The following is a 15,638-nucleotide window of genomic DNA, read 5'->3' on the forward strand; positions in this document are numbered from 1 at the left end:
GAAAATGTGTGCCAGACCGGAATTCGAACCCGGACCGATCTCTATCTTTCAGAGAGCTCTTCAAAGGAATCCGAAGAATGGAGTAGGCGGAATGGAGGGACACGGGACACGGTGGAGTACCGCAGCGATCTGGGAAAACGGTGGGGCGAATGAGAAGCAACGGTGCGCCGGGGGAGGCACTATTAATAACGAACGGCAGCAACAGATAGGCCGGGCCAGAACAACAGGTACTGTCATTGGACGAGTTATTAATGCGGCGTTATCGCTTGATTAATGACGCTAGCTGCCACAAAACAAACACGGCCTGTGCCCGCAGCATTAACAGGAGGCCGCGGCCGCTTCGTTAAGGAGCCGCAGTCCGCGCTTCATTAGCCGGCGAACCCTGTCGCGGCAGCGGCAGCAGCAGCGGCAGAGACCTGCGGCCTCCTGCGTACTTTAGTAGTGGCTACCAATCTGTCTTCCGTTATTGGAGCAATAAAGAGTCCACTTGATTTCACAGAGGTGCACAGGTCGCAAAGCGCCACGAGCAAACTATCCGAGCAAATTTACGCAGCGATTAAAAGGGTTTTATTAGTGGATGCACACCGCTGTAAGCGAGTCCCAGGGCAGTTATTTGCGCATGTGTCAACCTTAAAACAGGAAGAAGGAAAACACACACACACACACACACACACACACACACACACACAGAGAGAGAGAGAGAGAGAGAGAGAGAGACAGAGGGGGGGGGGGGGGGGGAAGAAGGAGAGGGAGAGAGAGAGGCTGATTTATACATACATTGTTGAATCACATCACTCTCTTTATGGACGGCAAACAACCATTGTAAGTAGGCTGTTTAGGTTTTTATGTTGGTAACGCCACGTAGCGCTCTATATGAAAATCACTGACTGTGCTGTGTGAAGTCTGTGGCTGGTTTGCATTGTTGGAATATTTGCTATTGTGGGCAGTTGGATGTGTACAGCGCGTAGCGTTGTTGCGCAGTTGGATGTGAGCCGCCAGCAGTGGTGGATGTGGGAAGAGAGAGATGGCAGAATTTTGAGAGCGGACCATCTGGACGTGTTTCTATTAGAAAGAGTAAATTTGTAATACGCTATATCATGAACGTATATATATATATATATATATATATATATATATATATATATATGATGACTTTTGAACATTATTAAGGTAAATACATTGTTTGTTCTATATCAAAATCTTTCCTTTGCTAACCATGCCTATCAGTAATTAGTGCCTTCAGTAGTTACATTCTTTTATTTAGCTGGCAGTATTGGCGCTCGCTGCATTGCAGTAGTTCAAGTAACGAAGATTTTTGTGAGGTAAGTGATTCATGAAAGGTATAGGTTATTGTTAGTCAGGGCTATTCTTTTGTAGGGATTATCGAAAGTCAGACTGCGTTGCGCTAAAAAAAAAAAAATATTGTGTGTCAGTTTAGTGTTGATCAGAATAAGTAAAGAGAGAAATGTCTGAGTACGTTCAGTTTTGCTCAGCTGTTTGAAAATCAAACAACGTAGAGGTTTTCCAGCACTGTCATTTATAAATTTTTCCAAGCGGATGTTTCAGCGTCTGTGGAATTCCGTCCATATCTTGGCAAGATTTCGTCTAAATTAGGCAGAATCCTTAAGGAAACCATCTTCTGGTAACCTAGAAACATCCGTGGCCTCCTCGGTTCTGTAAAGGATGATCTGAGTTTGTAGCGACTGTAATGTACAAAATGCCATGTCAATATGGCAAAGGTGACATTGGCCAGACCACATGCACAATACAGGAAAGGGGTGTGGAACATGATCGGCACATTCGTCTCTCGCAGCGCGGCAGGTCAACCGCGGCTGGGTACTGTACACTGTGTTTTATTCGCAACAAACGTGGTGTCGCGTCCAGTCGCTGTGAAACGAGGCCAACATTTTGATGTGTACTGTGCAGACGGGGGTGATGCTGGTCTGGAAGGAGAGCTATCGGCCACAGACGACGGTGTTCAGGTAATCGAGGAACTGATTCGCAGCAATCGCAAATTTTACGACGATGGGTTTCACACGGATGTTCTCGGACGGCTCCGTAACAAGGGAGTGGATTTCTATCGGCGAGGAACTGAATGCTCGGCAGAACGTTCCACCCGTTCTTTACAGTTACTATGTTGAAAAGTTGGTGTGGTGTTGTTGTTGTTGTTGTTGTTGTGGTATTCAGTCCAGAGACTGGTTTGATGCAGCGCTCCATACTACTCTATCCTATGCAAGCTTCATCATCTCCCAGTACCTACTGCAGCCTACATCCTTCTGAATCTGCTTAGTGTATTCATCTCTTGGTCTCCCTCTACGATTTTTAACCTCCACGCTGCCCTCCAATACTAAATTGATGATCCCTTGATGCCTCAGAACATGTCCCACAAACCGATCGCTTCTTCTAGTCAAGTTGTGCCACAAGCTCCTCTTCTCCCCAATTCTGTTCAATACCTCGTCATTACTTATGTGATCTACCCATCTAATCTTCAGCATTCTTTTGTAACACCACATTTCGAAAGCTTCTATTCTCTTCTTGTCCAAACTATTTATCGTCCACGTTTCACTTCCATACATGGCCACACTCCATACAAATACTTTAAGAAACTACTTCCTGATATTTAAATCTATACTCGATGTTAACAAATTTTTCTTCTTCAGAAACGCTTTCCTTACCATTGCCAGTCTACATTTTATATCCTCTCTACTTCGATCATCATCAGTTATTTTGCTCCCCAAATAGCAAAACTCCTTTACTACTTTAAGAGTCTCATTTCCTAATCTAATTCCCTGAGCATCACCCGGCTTAATTCGACTACATTCCATTATCCTCATTTTGCTTTTTTTTATGTTCATCTTATACCCTCCTTTCAAGACACTGTCCATTCCGTTCAACTGCTCTTCCAAGTCCTTCGTTGTCTCTGACAGAATTACAATGTCACCAGTGAACCTCAAAGTTTTTATTTCTTCTCCATGGATTTTAATACCTACTGCGAACTTTTCTTTGGTTTCCTTTATTGCTTGCCTAATATACAGATTGAATAACATCGGGGATAGGCTACAACCCTGTCTCACTCCCTTCCCAACAACTGCTTCCCTCTCATACCTTGACTCTTATAACTGCCATCTGCTTTCTGTACAAATTGTAAATAGCCTTTCGCTCCTTGAAAAGTAGTGTCACGTATTTCTGTCACTTGCAAGTGCAGTAGAGCATTCAATAAAGGTTATCTGGCCTGCCATAATGATATTTAACTTGGTTTTCGGAGTCGCATTGTATCTTCAGACAGACAAAACTCCATGCCTAATGACCAGTCAACGAACAATTAGTTTTATTAATTTGATCTACGAATTTTAATTCCGTGGGCCCGCCGCTGGGTGAAGTGCGTGCAGAATTACTACATTTCGATATATGACGGCCGGCGCTGAACTTGATAGAGGCAGGTCGTGAAGCGGTAGCCTAGGCACATGCGCCACCGTGCCAATTTTTGTAGAAAGGATTTCAACTTGCAACAACAGTTATCAGTGTGAATCTTACTGGAAAATGACTGAATGGTTGTCAGGTGAAATATCGTGTCAAGATTGTCGAGTCATCTGGCTGAAATCCCGAAAGATCATTAAATGGAGTATCTGGACGGGGATTTGAATACTGCTCCTTCAGAACCGACCGAAAGAAAGAGGATTACGGATGTGGTGAGGGTAGGCACTGGCGCCAGTGCGCAAGCATGCACTGGTGACAGCTGCACGGCGCGCCGCTACTTCACCTCGCGTCGCCCCGGACGCCTGTGGAGTGACGGGCGGCGTTTGTAGCAGTCACGCGGGCCCGCGCCATTCAGAGCGTCTAGTCGCGCCATCTCATCTCATCACGGCCCGGCGCGGCATTAGGCTAATTACCCACCAGTCGGCCGGCTGCCATAATGGACCCCTGCCAGCTCCATGTGCACCCCATGGGACTCGTCACCGGTGAGTTGGGGGGGGGGTGGGGAGGGGGAGCAGAGGAGGGAAGAGAGACGGGGCCACCATTCAGCACCGCACACCAACAACAATCCCTTTGGTCGCGATTGGTGGAACGAAGAACGGTGCCGGGCGGGCGTGTCCGGTTGAACGGCACGCACACACACACACACACACACACACACACACACACACACACACACACACGTCGACGTCGTTACATGCTTACACACGTACAAACACGGCTTCACAGAAATAAAACCACAGCACGCCCCTAACATATTCATTCCCTAAGCTATTATGCATTGTGTACTATCAAAAGGGCATTTTCGTCCTTCTATTCTTTTCAGGTCAGACAGAGACGGTAGGATGACTGGTGGGGGGCCCGAGTGGTAGAGTTCGGAAGGTGAGGTAGGTGGGATAGAGGGAAGTGGGAGGGTGGGAGGGAGGGAGAGAGAGAGAGAGAGAGAGAGAGAGAGAGAGAGAGAGAGAGAGGGTGAGGGGGGGGGTGCAGTACCATCCACTTCTTATCTCCCTCATTGCTATACACAATTTGAAAAGCTTTAAGTTACTGTAGCCTTTTCCCCTCTGCATAGCGAGTGAAAAGGAAGTTGCATGTCCGTGGGGCTGGTTAGGGGGGGACCAACAGGGTCCTGTGCCCGCACACAATGACCCGTACACAGCACGGCCACACCAGGGGCGCTGCCCCCTCTCCATCTCTCCTCTACCCACTTCTCTCTCATTCATTCACTCTTTTTCCCTTAAAAAATAAAGGCGGAGAAAGAACACGTACCAAAAGGGAGGAGTCCTTCTCCCTGACAATAGCAGAATATCTCTCTCTCTCTCTCTCTCTCTCTCTCTCTCTCACACACACACTCCCCCTGGGGCGACCCTTTCCCCCCCTCGGAACCGCCCATGGTCCCCATCTGCTCCCTGAGTTGAATTTTTTAAAACCTACTTTTGAAGATGGAACGCGCAGATACCGTGCTCCGGGGAAGTCCCGCCGCGCCCCTCTCCGCGCCGCGCATCCGCGCTCCCGCTGCCACTGCAGAGCGCGGCGCTCGGCTTTTGTTATTATTGCCGCTCCACTCGCGGCGGCGATAACAATCGCGCGACAAAAAGACGCAACTCTGCCCCGGGGGCTGCGGGCAGCGCCAAACTGCCGCCAGCCGTCCGCGCACGCGCTGCGGGCACAGCGCGCCAACATGGCGACCGCTCGCATCTTTTGTGCCAAAAACCCGTTTTAGCCCGCGGCCGGTCTGCCACTGACGTCAGCCGGAGCGACGGCTTCATTTCGCGGGCTCCCATTCGATGGAGAGAGAGCTGTGCCGTCCTCGCCGCAGAATACGTAGATGGGTGTCATACATTGCAAATGTCGGAAGCCACACGCATAAAAGGGGGTTCCATACTGACGGTTTTGAGCGTGCATCTGTATGCAACTGAATGAACACCATTCACATTTTGCCATTCAAGTTATTCCTCAATTTCTAAACCAAAAATGTCGTTCAAAGTTTATAAAATCGTTTCCTGTGGCTTGCACTATGTGAGTGCTTGGTTTACTGCCCAGGTAACTACAGTTGAACTTTAAAATCTACGGACATTCGTTGCCACACGCCATAAACAGTATACACTACTTTTCACCTCGTTATTATGCTACGAATATGATTTCAACATAAACATTAGACATCTATCAGCATACAGGTTAAGAACAAAGACGTTTTGAGAAAATGTACTCATTTTGTGTAACTGTCGACGACTGCTAATAACGAAGAAAGTTCGAGTAAAAGTAAACAGTAAGACCAACACAAATTTCTGTTGAAGATGCTTTATTATTAATTCATGCGAAAAGAATGGAAAAATATTAGTAATACAACATCGCGACTGCCGATCGAAAGGTCAGCAACATTAAAACAAAAAAGGGAACTTTTAGGGAACTTTTTAAAGAGCTTCTGAGTAAAATACGTAAAGAAAAAGGATAGCTAGCTAGGAAAACAAACCAGTTTTCTGTATAACATTTCGCTTTCCTTCTTCTTAGTTTTGAAATATCTATTTTGTAAAGTGTGATCTATTCTTGTATTTGAATTAAGAGATTTTCTTGTCAGCACCTCAAAATTTTGTTTTCTGTCGTTCGCCGGAATACGATTTATTAAACCACCGAGAAACGTTATTTTCAAGATGAATTAATACATTGATCTGTTGAACCCTAGTAGCCCATATATTTGTACATGTGGTCAACTGATATAAAATATTATTTGTCTTCGATTCCTTCGGAGTTGTCTATTGAGTAGAGTGAATTACAAGCATGGTGCCCTATTTCGGCCGTAACGGTGAATCAATAAATGTGATTTACAAAAACCCCTAATGTCACAATTGGTTGTTTTCTTGCTTAGATTTTTATTAATCCTGCCTGTCTCAAAAATAAAACATCATCATACAATTACTGCTTTATTACTAACAGGACAAACTTTTGTGTTGCGATATTTGCCTGTTATGCGAATTTTCAGCTCGAAACGTGTAGCAATAATAAAAATCTAAGCAAGAAACGCCTGATCAAGTACAGAGTAGGCGACTGGTAATACGAAGTAAAACGAGACGTTGATTAGGGACGAAATTTTGGTTTTGGAACAGTTCAGTACTGAGAACTGCATACAGCTTTCCTGGAAGCAGCTGCAAAACATACACCTTAATGGGTGCGGATGGTAGATTGCGAAAGTTAGTCCAAGGTAAAAGTTGAATACTCATGGTTGAAAGAAAAGAGAGAGGACTGTAATGTTAGGAAAACGAAATTATATGCTCTGAGAAATATAGGCAGATGTAACAGGAAAGAGATGAGGCACTCCCCGAAAACTTAATAACGTCGTTCGAGAGAAGAAATAGGAAACCTTGAAGCAATACTGGTGGCCATAAATCGTTCCGAACACGTAGTATTTTTCAGGGAGCAGTTAGAGCGATTATACTGATCCACATATGGATTTCGTGGGTTAAGCTATAGAATCATACACGCTGTAAAACAACTTAAAACTGTCACGCGTAGTAAATAACTGCAAGTAAATACACAGTTACTGTGAAAGCCTACAGTCTGGCTGATATTAATGGATGTGACCAGAAATGCGAGTACCCTGAACAAACATAACATCAAGAAAAGTCAAAGATCCTTAAGGACATTGCTATTTCCACTTTGATCAAAGGAAAATCGACAATTTTTGTAACAATAGATGGTGAGTTATGCAAATATGACTATCCCGACGACAATGGTGATGACGAAACGAGAAACCATATTGCCGACCGAGTACCAAACTTGGTGGAGTCTGTCACGGAAGGAAGGATAAATGGCTCTTCAGTGTGATAGGGTTGCCTCAATTTAAACGAGTTTGAAACATTAATCTTCCGTGTAATTTGTTATCACATGTAGAGAAATTTCATTTTTGAGGGTTACAAAATTGCATGAAACGTAAACATTAGCGATTCATAGACCAGAACTTGTTGTAAATTCAAAATATAAAGAGAATAATTTTCTTGAAACTTTCGTTGAAGTAGAGTTTCTGTATGCCATTATAGAAAAACAAGCCATTAGTGAAGAATTTTTCTTTTACGAATGTACAAGCAAGGATCAGACCTTCGCAGTCAGTTTTTATCGTAACGATATTCATGTTGAATACATTAGTACCTTTCGTAATCACTAATCTCATACCTTTACTCGCGGAATCCTGGGCTGCTGCTGTCCAGGCGTATTTCAAATGCTTGCACCGAACCAGGTGTTTACTAATGTGAGTCTCGTTCCTGATTGAAGCTCGTACACACAGCGCCCACTGCCCATTAAGCATTCTCCGTCAGCGAAATATTAGCCGCTCGTATGTTCTAGTCGACAACGCTCATTGTTCTCTAGTCGAAGGAGAGCGAGGTCACGCTTATTGATTGCAAATCGTTCGCGGCGTAATTAGTGCGCAGGGAAAACAGATTAGTAAGCAAATCAGCGCCGAGGAAAAAAAGCAGGACAGTGCGACCTGTGTGAATGAATAACAAATAAGCAATGCGAGGCTGGTCGTACAAGCCAGCTATGACGGAGCTGCCCCAGCCTGTGTCCTATGTGGTGGTACAACCGCGGTGCTAAGTCCTCAAAAGGAGCTTTTTCGCACGCGAAGTAGTATCATAATTTCTGCAGTTCCTCACATTATACCATTTAATCATGAGATATCAAAAGCTACTATATCACACTTTTTAAACCAGCATGATACTTTATGTTCCTGAGATCTGTGTTGTCCAATTAGTGTGATTGCCACGGAAATCGGAAATCACCGTTTCTAGTTCTTTCTTGAGGGTGTGTGTGGGACTCACGAATGATGTTATTCTGTGTGTCTTCTAAATAAATTAGAATGTAATTTATAAAATCCACTATACTCGAAATACAACGATTGTGTCGTCTTCTCTTGTGCTCAGCAATCAAAGTTTCGTTTTCCGGTCTTTGTATCGAACTGTAACTTTTACACCCCTCTGTTTCTTCCATTCAAAAATTAGATAACTCGTGAATGCTTTGGTGTGACTGCCAGTTACCGTCTTTTGATGCAGACTGGAGGTTTGTCTTGAACTTCAGGTGCTTGTGTTGGAGTAAACAGAGGCATTACTCTGATCCATTGTTACTGGTGACAAAATCAGATCTCGCCATCGCAACCTTTAAAGCCCTTATTACACTGTATAAAGATCTTTGCCAAATATCATTTATAAACGACGTTTCATGAAATCTTTGCCTCTTTACGGAAGTAATTTTATCATACCTTTTGTAAATTTATATCGTCGTCCCAGATTTTATAAGATATTTGTCAAAGAACAGTGTAGTATGGGCTTAAGCATGGTTTGCAAAGCAAGTGATTCCTCAAAACCTGTGGACGTCCTGCTTGTTCACTCCTCAGAAAACATGGTGGTGACCTTTTTCTGGCACTACAGCAGTGTGGTTTATCAAGTCGTTAAAAACTTAAATTGAAGAGAATCAACAAATATGCCGTTTGTTGCGCTCCTGTGTTTAACACCTAATTCACGCCATCTCTTGGCCAAACGTGTTAGGTATCATTCCGTCGAGAAAGCAGTATAAATTGTGTTATGAATACAGAGCATCTGGTGACCTGTTAATCTTGAAGGTCATATGATGTCATAAGTACGTGATTAGTATTTTAGTTCATCAGTGAGTGCTATGACAAATACAAAGCAAATGTTAGAATATGGGTTCAGCATGATATATATGTGACACTTTAGGCATCTGTCTCGGCTACAGACAATTTCCAATAAAAGTGACTGGGTGTTTGACTGCGACATGTTGTATATACGTTTCAGCCACAATATCAGTTTGCCTTCACCATGGTATGTTAGAACTACTTTGTCAGTATCATTTGGGCTTTAATACAATGACATTTCTCCCTACACCATCACTGCCTGACAAGAGAATTACAAAACTCGTTATGCGATTAGATGCAGAAGTGGGGAAGAGCTGAGCTCGGGTCGTATCTTGAGGGTAATTTTTATTAGAGTATTTGCTGACATGAACAGAACTGGAGGAATACGCCTTCCTGGTCTAGTTCTGCTACCAAAGTGTCGAGTGGTGGCCCAGTTGGAGTTGCTTGCTTAGAAATGCAGTGTTTACGGCAGAGCCTAATAAGGTATTTTTGCAAGGGCTGGCTGTTCGTATAGTGGTTCCTGCTGGTAGCAAAGACATTGGAAGCTTACGGTTAGCAGCGAGATTCACGTTGCTTTACATTGTCCTTATCAAAATATGGTAAGATCTGGGGAAAATAAGTTAAACTGTAAACCGTACGTGTGGTGAAAAGTTAGAGGGAAGCAAGGGCGAAAAGTCTCCAATAGTACGATATCTAGTAAAGAACTGCTGTGTATTTGTGGCAGTCTAACTGAAACAAAAATCCGGTTTGCGAACAGCCTTACTACAGAGCTCTTTCGGCACCGACTAGTTTATGACATACCTTGATAAAAGCGTCTTTTAACAGCTGCTGAAATACTGATCCAGTTTTCCAGTTTATGGTGATCAATTGTCTAGAAGAATTTTGCTATATAAAGAACTCTAGGTCGCAGAACGTAAAAAACGACGCGATATCAGACAAGTCTTCATCACTTCCAAACTGAAACCTTTTTGACGCGCTCTGATTAAAAACGATAGGTTTTCCCGATAGAACATTAGCCCTTGAAAGAACTTACTGGTCGCTTTGGAGCGCTGGCCTAGAGCTGGTACCAGGCGCTGATGTAACCCTCTCCACTAGTGCAGAGTGTATATACCTCTCGATGGTACGGAAAGAACGCAGAAACGTTGTTCGAAGTGGGTATGCGACCCAATGGCAGAAAGGGTTTATCGTGTTTGGACGTACCCATTAGCACACCTTGAATCATTTAAGTTGCCCGATTCGTTGGTGTACCAACGTGGTCTGCCCAATGTGTCTGAAAAGAAAGATGTACCACTTCCAACCATATAACATGGTGTAAGAACAGTAGTCGTTAAGGATCCTCATCTACTGAGATCGACACTAGCGTCAGGCGTTGTCAACGACAATCGAGCTTAATCCCAACAAGAATTGCTGCCGTCATCAAATGCAGGTCCATTCCAACCAGTTTTCGAGCGAACACTGCAAAGGGAACTACCTGCCATGGACATTTGCAGTACCTAAAACAGCGAGTCTTCGGTGGGCCAAACAACTCCAAAGATGGGCGGTACATGACGCAATCGATTAGAGACGATAGCGTGGGCAGCTTACAGAATTCCCTCACCCAATTTTGGGAATTATCAAGGAAGAAGTGGTGTTACACGGTATTGGAGTGACATCGTCTGGGGCTGAGTAATTTTTGACCTGCGTGCTTAGTTGTCAGCTGCTGCGGTTGTGGCGGGACCACGGGTAGGTGCGGAGACAGCTGCGCTGGAGGAAGCGAGGGCCGGCTATGTACTATGGTACTCACCAGTCTCCTCTTGGGCTTAATGAGCGGTCGGTTCTGGCCGTTCATCTTGTAGTAGAGGCCGCAGGCGTTGCACAGGTAGTGGCCCGTGCCGTCGCGCCGCCACAACGGGGTCGACGTCGCTCCGCAGTTGACGCACTCGCGGCCCTCTGCAAACAAAGAGCAAACAGCTTCATTCCAAACGTGACACAACAGAGAATATGCAGGCACTGCAGCACCTCTTCTCAATATGAGTCAACAGACAACAGACAACAGTGTGCACTCAATACAACAATGCCACTCTGGTTACAGTGTAAGGTTTGTAGCTTTTTTTTGGTGTTCGATGAAAGTGATGTGAGTTTTGTTTCTGTTGAATGTGTCATACATCAGATTTGTACACTTGATATTTTTCAAATAGTAGTCTTCAGTAGACATTATGTTACACCGCAGAGGTTCTGACTACAAGCAATGCTATCTTTGGTTGTAAGTAATATTGTCGTCGCCATTGTAGCACTGAGTGAGAAGTAAGGGACGGAGTCGGATGCTGGTCACGCTGCTGAGCGGTCTGGAAATAACTTGCAGGATGCAGAGATGCAAATGCAGAGGATGTTGCCTTTTGGAAACACGATTTCGTAAAGATTGGTTTGAAAAGTGTGGAATTATTCAGATAATATTGTAGTCGCATTTGTTGCTCGTGCGTAATTTATCAGGAGTTTTAAGTTGGCAAACATTTAGCATGCTTTGCTTTATTGGTTCGGTTCGGTTAGTTTGACTATCGAGACGAGGTTAAGCAAAATTATCTGCTTTCATGACCTGCACTCAGAGCTATATAGGGTGACGCAAATAAAAATGGCCCGGACGAGTGGATACGACTGGGCATGAATTTGTAGCAGCATTACGGTGGAGGAAAAGACCTGCAGTTACTTCCAACAGGATGGAGCAACTGCCCGTACAGCTGACCGGCAGAGGTGAGTCTGGTCCAGATCCTAGTTGGCCACCAACATCATCTGATCTGAGTGAACGATTACCTTGTGTGAAGAGCCCTCAAGTCTAAGGTGTATCGCAACAGCCCTCATAGTCTTCAAGAACAGCTTCGATCCGCCTTCAGCAACTTGCTGACCAGGGCCCAAAACTGCGAAGACATGATTTATGGTTATTTTCAACATCTCCTATAGTCCGGTAAGTACTGTATTTTCAGTGCTCTGATTTGTTTCTTTGTACCCTGGAACTCTGTTCACCGGGCCACTTTTATTTGCTCCACCCTGTACTTTCACCTCAAGCCTACCCCTTCACTAATGTATTGTATGGCAGAATAATTATTTTAAAATGGAAATGAATTTTGTAAAGATTCTTAGAATAATTAATGAATGAGTTCTATAGTTCGCAATATAATTTTTGAATCCTAGTCTCTTCTATATCTTTCAGCAAATTCAGTTTCTATCACCGTCTCCTCGCGAGAATTTTGTTTGCCACATTGCACTGAGCGGAACGAGGTCATTCAAAGTCAAGCGTGCATGGTGCAGCTGCTCCTCCTTACGTTGCAGTCGGGAAGGTTTCTCTTTAGCTGCGGAGCTGTATTTCAATATTTCACACTTCCGAGCAGTACCGAATTTTCATTGCCACAAGATAAGTCATCAATATTTGTTAGGGCCAATTTAACGTCATAGTTGAGACAGAGTGAGATCATTCACAGTCAAACGTTGCTTTTCAAAATTATCTTCAGAGTCAGTTTAGGTGAAGTTCGTTTCAGATTGCATTTCTTATGCAGACATTCTTACTCCTACAGCGCACTGATACATTCAGATGGATATCATTTAATGTTTGGAATTTTATTTAGTCACTTTGTTTGCGTAAATTTACAGGGCATTTTAATGGAAGCATTTTGGGAAGTAGTTCTTTCAAAGTTCAGCTTGTAATTTTAAGCAGAATTCTTAATCCGTTAGTTTCGTGTATTGGAATTGCAAGACACGTACTGTGACGTAACGCATCTTAGCATTGTTCATTGCACTGTAAAATACAGAATTTCGAAGGAGAGCGTATTTAATTTGCAGTTACAGGTTTGCAATTATTCTTGGTAAAAGATAATTGCAAACCAATTACACAGTTGCTGATGAACCTAGCGACTCTTTCCATGAAATAGTGTTTACGTAAGCACATCACTTGCATTGTTCAGGTTCACATTACAACACAGACACAACCAAGGTAAGGAATAAAAAACCAGCTCTTATAAAAAATAAATGAAAACAGCCACAACAAGTCTTCGCTTCTACGAGAGCTATTATTTTTTCAAGGTTCGATTTGTTGCGAAAATCCGATGAAGTTTTACGTAGATGTGTGGTGCAGTGTCTCAAGTATGCACAACGATGGCGTCATGTTACAATTGTCAGCCCTGAGCGCGTAGTGAGCACATAAACATGCATAGAGCAAAGTAGTCCCGCGCCAAGGCTGAGTTGCGTTCTGTCATTAAATTTCGTTATGGTGACTGGTCAAATGCAGCCGAAATTCATGGACGAGTGGGTAATGTGTATGGCGAAGCTTTCACGACTGACAGCAAGGTGCAGCAACTGAGCCGGAACTTTGAAGCAGGACTTACAGATGTTCATGATGCAGGCCGTCACGAAAGGAAGAGTGTGTTAACCGATGATCTTGTTCTGTGAATCAGGCGGTTCGAGAAAATTGTTGGTTCTCAATTTCTGTGTTGAATCATTTCTTTCTCGAAATTTCAAGGTCTGCTGTCTATGACATCGTGAGTGAAAGACCTCATTACCGCAAATTTTGTGCGAGATAGGTTCCCAAGATGCAGTGTTATGGTCACGAAACACACCTAATGGTCGCCGCCTTAGCGTTTCTCCATCGCTACCACAATGAAGGAGACGAGTTTTTTAACGTAGCTGTCGCAGGCGACGAGACATGGGTTCATTTAGAAAATGAAGAAACAAAGGGCAATCTCATTCCCCGAATAAACCAAAGAAGGGAGTTCTGTTGGTGAAATGCAGGGGACGTGGCACGACCATTACTGCAGCGTAATACAGCGTGGCTCTTCAACGTCTGCGAAGGACAATTTATAACAAGAGAAGAGGAATATTGTCATCAGTCGAAGTCCTTATTCGTTACAATGCCTCGGCCCCACAGAGCAAGTGAAACAAAGATGCTTCTACAGCGCTTTCGGCGGGAAGTGTTTGATCACCCACCATACAGCCCGGAATTGCATCCCTCTCATTATCATCTGTTTATCTGACTAGGAGACCAGCATTTTCGCACATACGAGCTGCACATCAGCGTAGAGAACTGGCTGAACGCACAGGCGGCTGCCCTCTATGACGAGGGTACCGTAATGTTGGTACCGCGTTACGACATATGCCTAAGTCAGAGTGGCGACTATGTAAAGAAGTAGTTGGAGGGCGTAGCTAAATGTTGCAAATAAAACTCACTGTAGCCTCCATTTTGCGACAAATCGGTCCTTGAAGAAAAAAAAAAAAAGATATTAGCGTCGTATTACTCGACAAAAACGTAGTAACTACTGGGTAACGTGAGAACGTGTTGACAGATTTCAGTTCAGAGCAAACCGCGTGACGGCTACGGTCGCAGGTTCGAATCCTGCCTCGGGCATGGATGTGTGTGATGTCCTTAGGTTAGTTAGGTTTAAGTAGTACTAAGTTCTAGGGGACTGATGACCTCAGAAGTTAAGTCCCATAGTGCTCAGAGCCATTTGAACCATTTTTGAGTTCAGAGCAGTGCGCGCTGTTATCTCGCGGTCTTCCGGACCATCTGCGACGGCCTGCTACTAATGTCATTAAATTAATTAACAATGAATAGAACAAAGGTGTTAGTCCTGACGGAGAAGGTGACAAAAGTTTCAAGCGAAATGTTAAGTTTTTGTGTGATTCATCGTCATAGAAGGAACATTAGGGGCGTTCAGTTGTGGTTTATTAACATACTGTTACTGCATAACACTTTCAGTTTTTTTGTTGGTGATATTTAACTCTCATGATTGATTTCTAAATTAGATAATTTCCTGTTCAGACGAGCTTGTGGCAGTCCAACACAACCGAAACAATGAAGTAAGTTTTCGGGCTTCATGATATAACTTCACCAGCGTTCAGGTAGTCGCTGTTTTACAGAACTGACTCTATAAAAATGGTAGATTACATAAATTCCAGAAATGTTGTGTAGCAAATGAAGAGAGATGTTCTCCAAATGACGCTTTTACTGCTTGCATCTGCACCGGGCAAGTGCAGGCACGACCAAAAAGGAACGGCGTTGCAAGATGCATACGTCCAAGGCGCAACCACGTGTACACGTAATCTCATGTGAAGGCTTGACGAGGGAACCAAGGTGTGTTAGGGCAAGTATTTCCAGCAATTATGCCATTTTCTCTCCTCTATTGAGAGAGAAATTGTTACAAAATGTGGAGAAAAATCATCTCATTCCTATAAATAATAACATCGGCGTCTCAAACAAACGAGCTTCATCTTACAGACACGTAGCTTGTCGAGGAGAAAAATTATCCCTGACACACGGCTTTCTAGCTATTCATTCGCCCTTATCAGCTAATCAGTCCGCCAAATTATAACGAAACAGTAACATTTGTCTCATGACGATAGCAGACTTACCGACTGAAACACTAATCAGTTCTAACACTGAACATAACATTACCCAAAGGATGCGCAGTATTAACGAGAACTTACAACAACGGTATACAGCTGCAACCAACCAGCGAGGACCTTGCGGAAGTTTCTCCGACAAACGGACATGTTTGGATGT

The 15,638-nt window shown here is 43.9% G+C and overlaps 1 protein-coding gene across 1 annotated transcript in view; it reads right to left on the reverse strand.

Annotated features, from left to right (window-relative positions):
- Positions 1 to 15,638, reverse strand: part of LOC126178215 (endothelial transcription factor GATA-2-like) — a 626,632-nt gene that overhangs the window by 351,179 nt on the left and 259,815 nt on the right. The window contains exon 3 of the mRNA XM_049924514.1: positions 10,899 to 11,044. Coding sequence (XP_049780471.1) covers positions 10,899 to 11,044 — 146 coding nt within the window. The remainder of the gene's footprint in view (positions 1 to 10,898; positions 11,045 to 15,638) is intronic.

The sequence above is a fragment of the Schistocerca cancellata genome, chromosome 1 (assembly GCF_023864275.1).
Source record: "Schistocerca cancellata isolate TAMUIC-IGC-003103 chromosome 1, iqSchCanc2.1, whole genome shotgun sequence".
Classification (NCBI taxonomy): domain Eukaryota; kingdom Metazoa; phylum Arthropoda; class Insecta; order Orthoptera; family Acrididae; genus Schistocerca; species Schistocerca cancellata.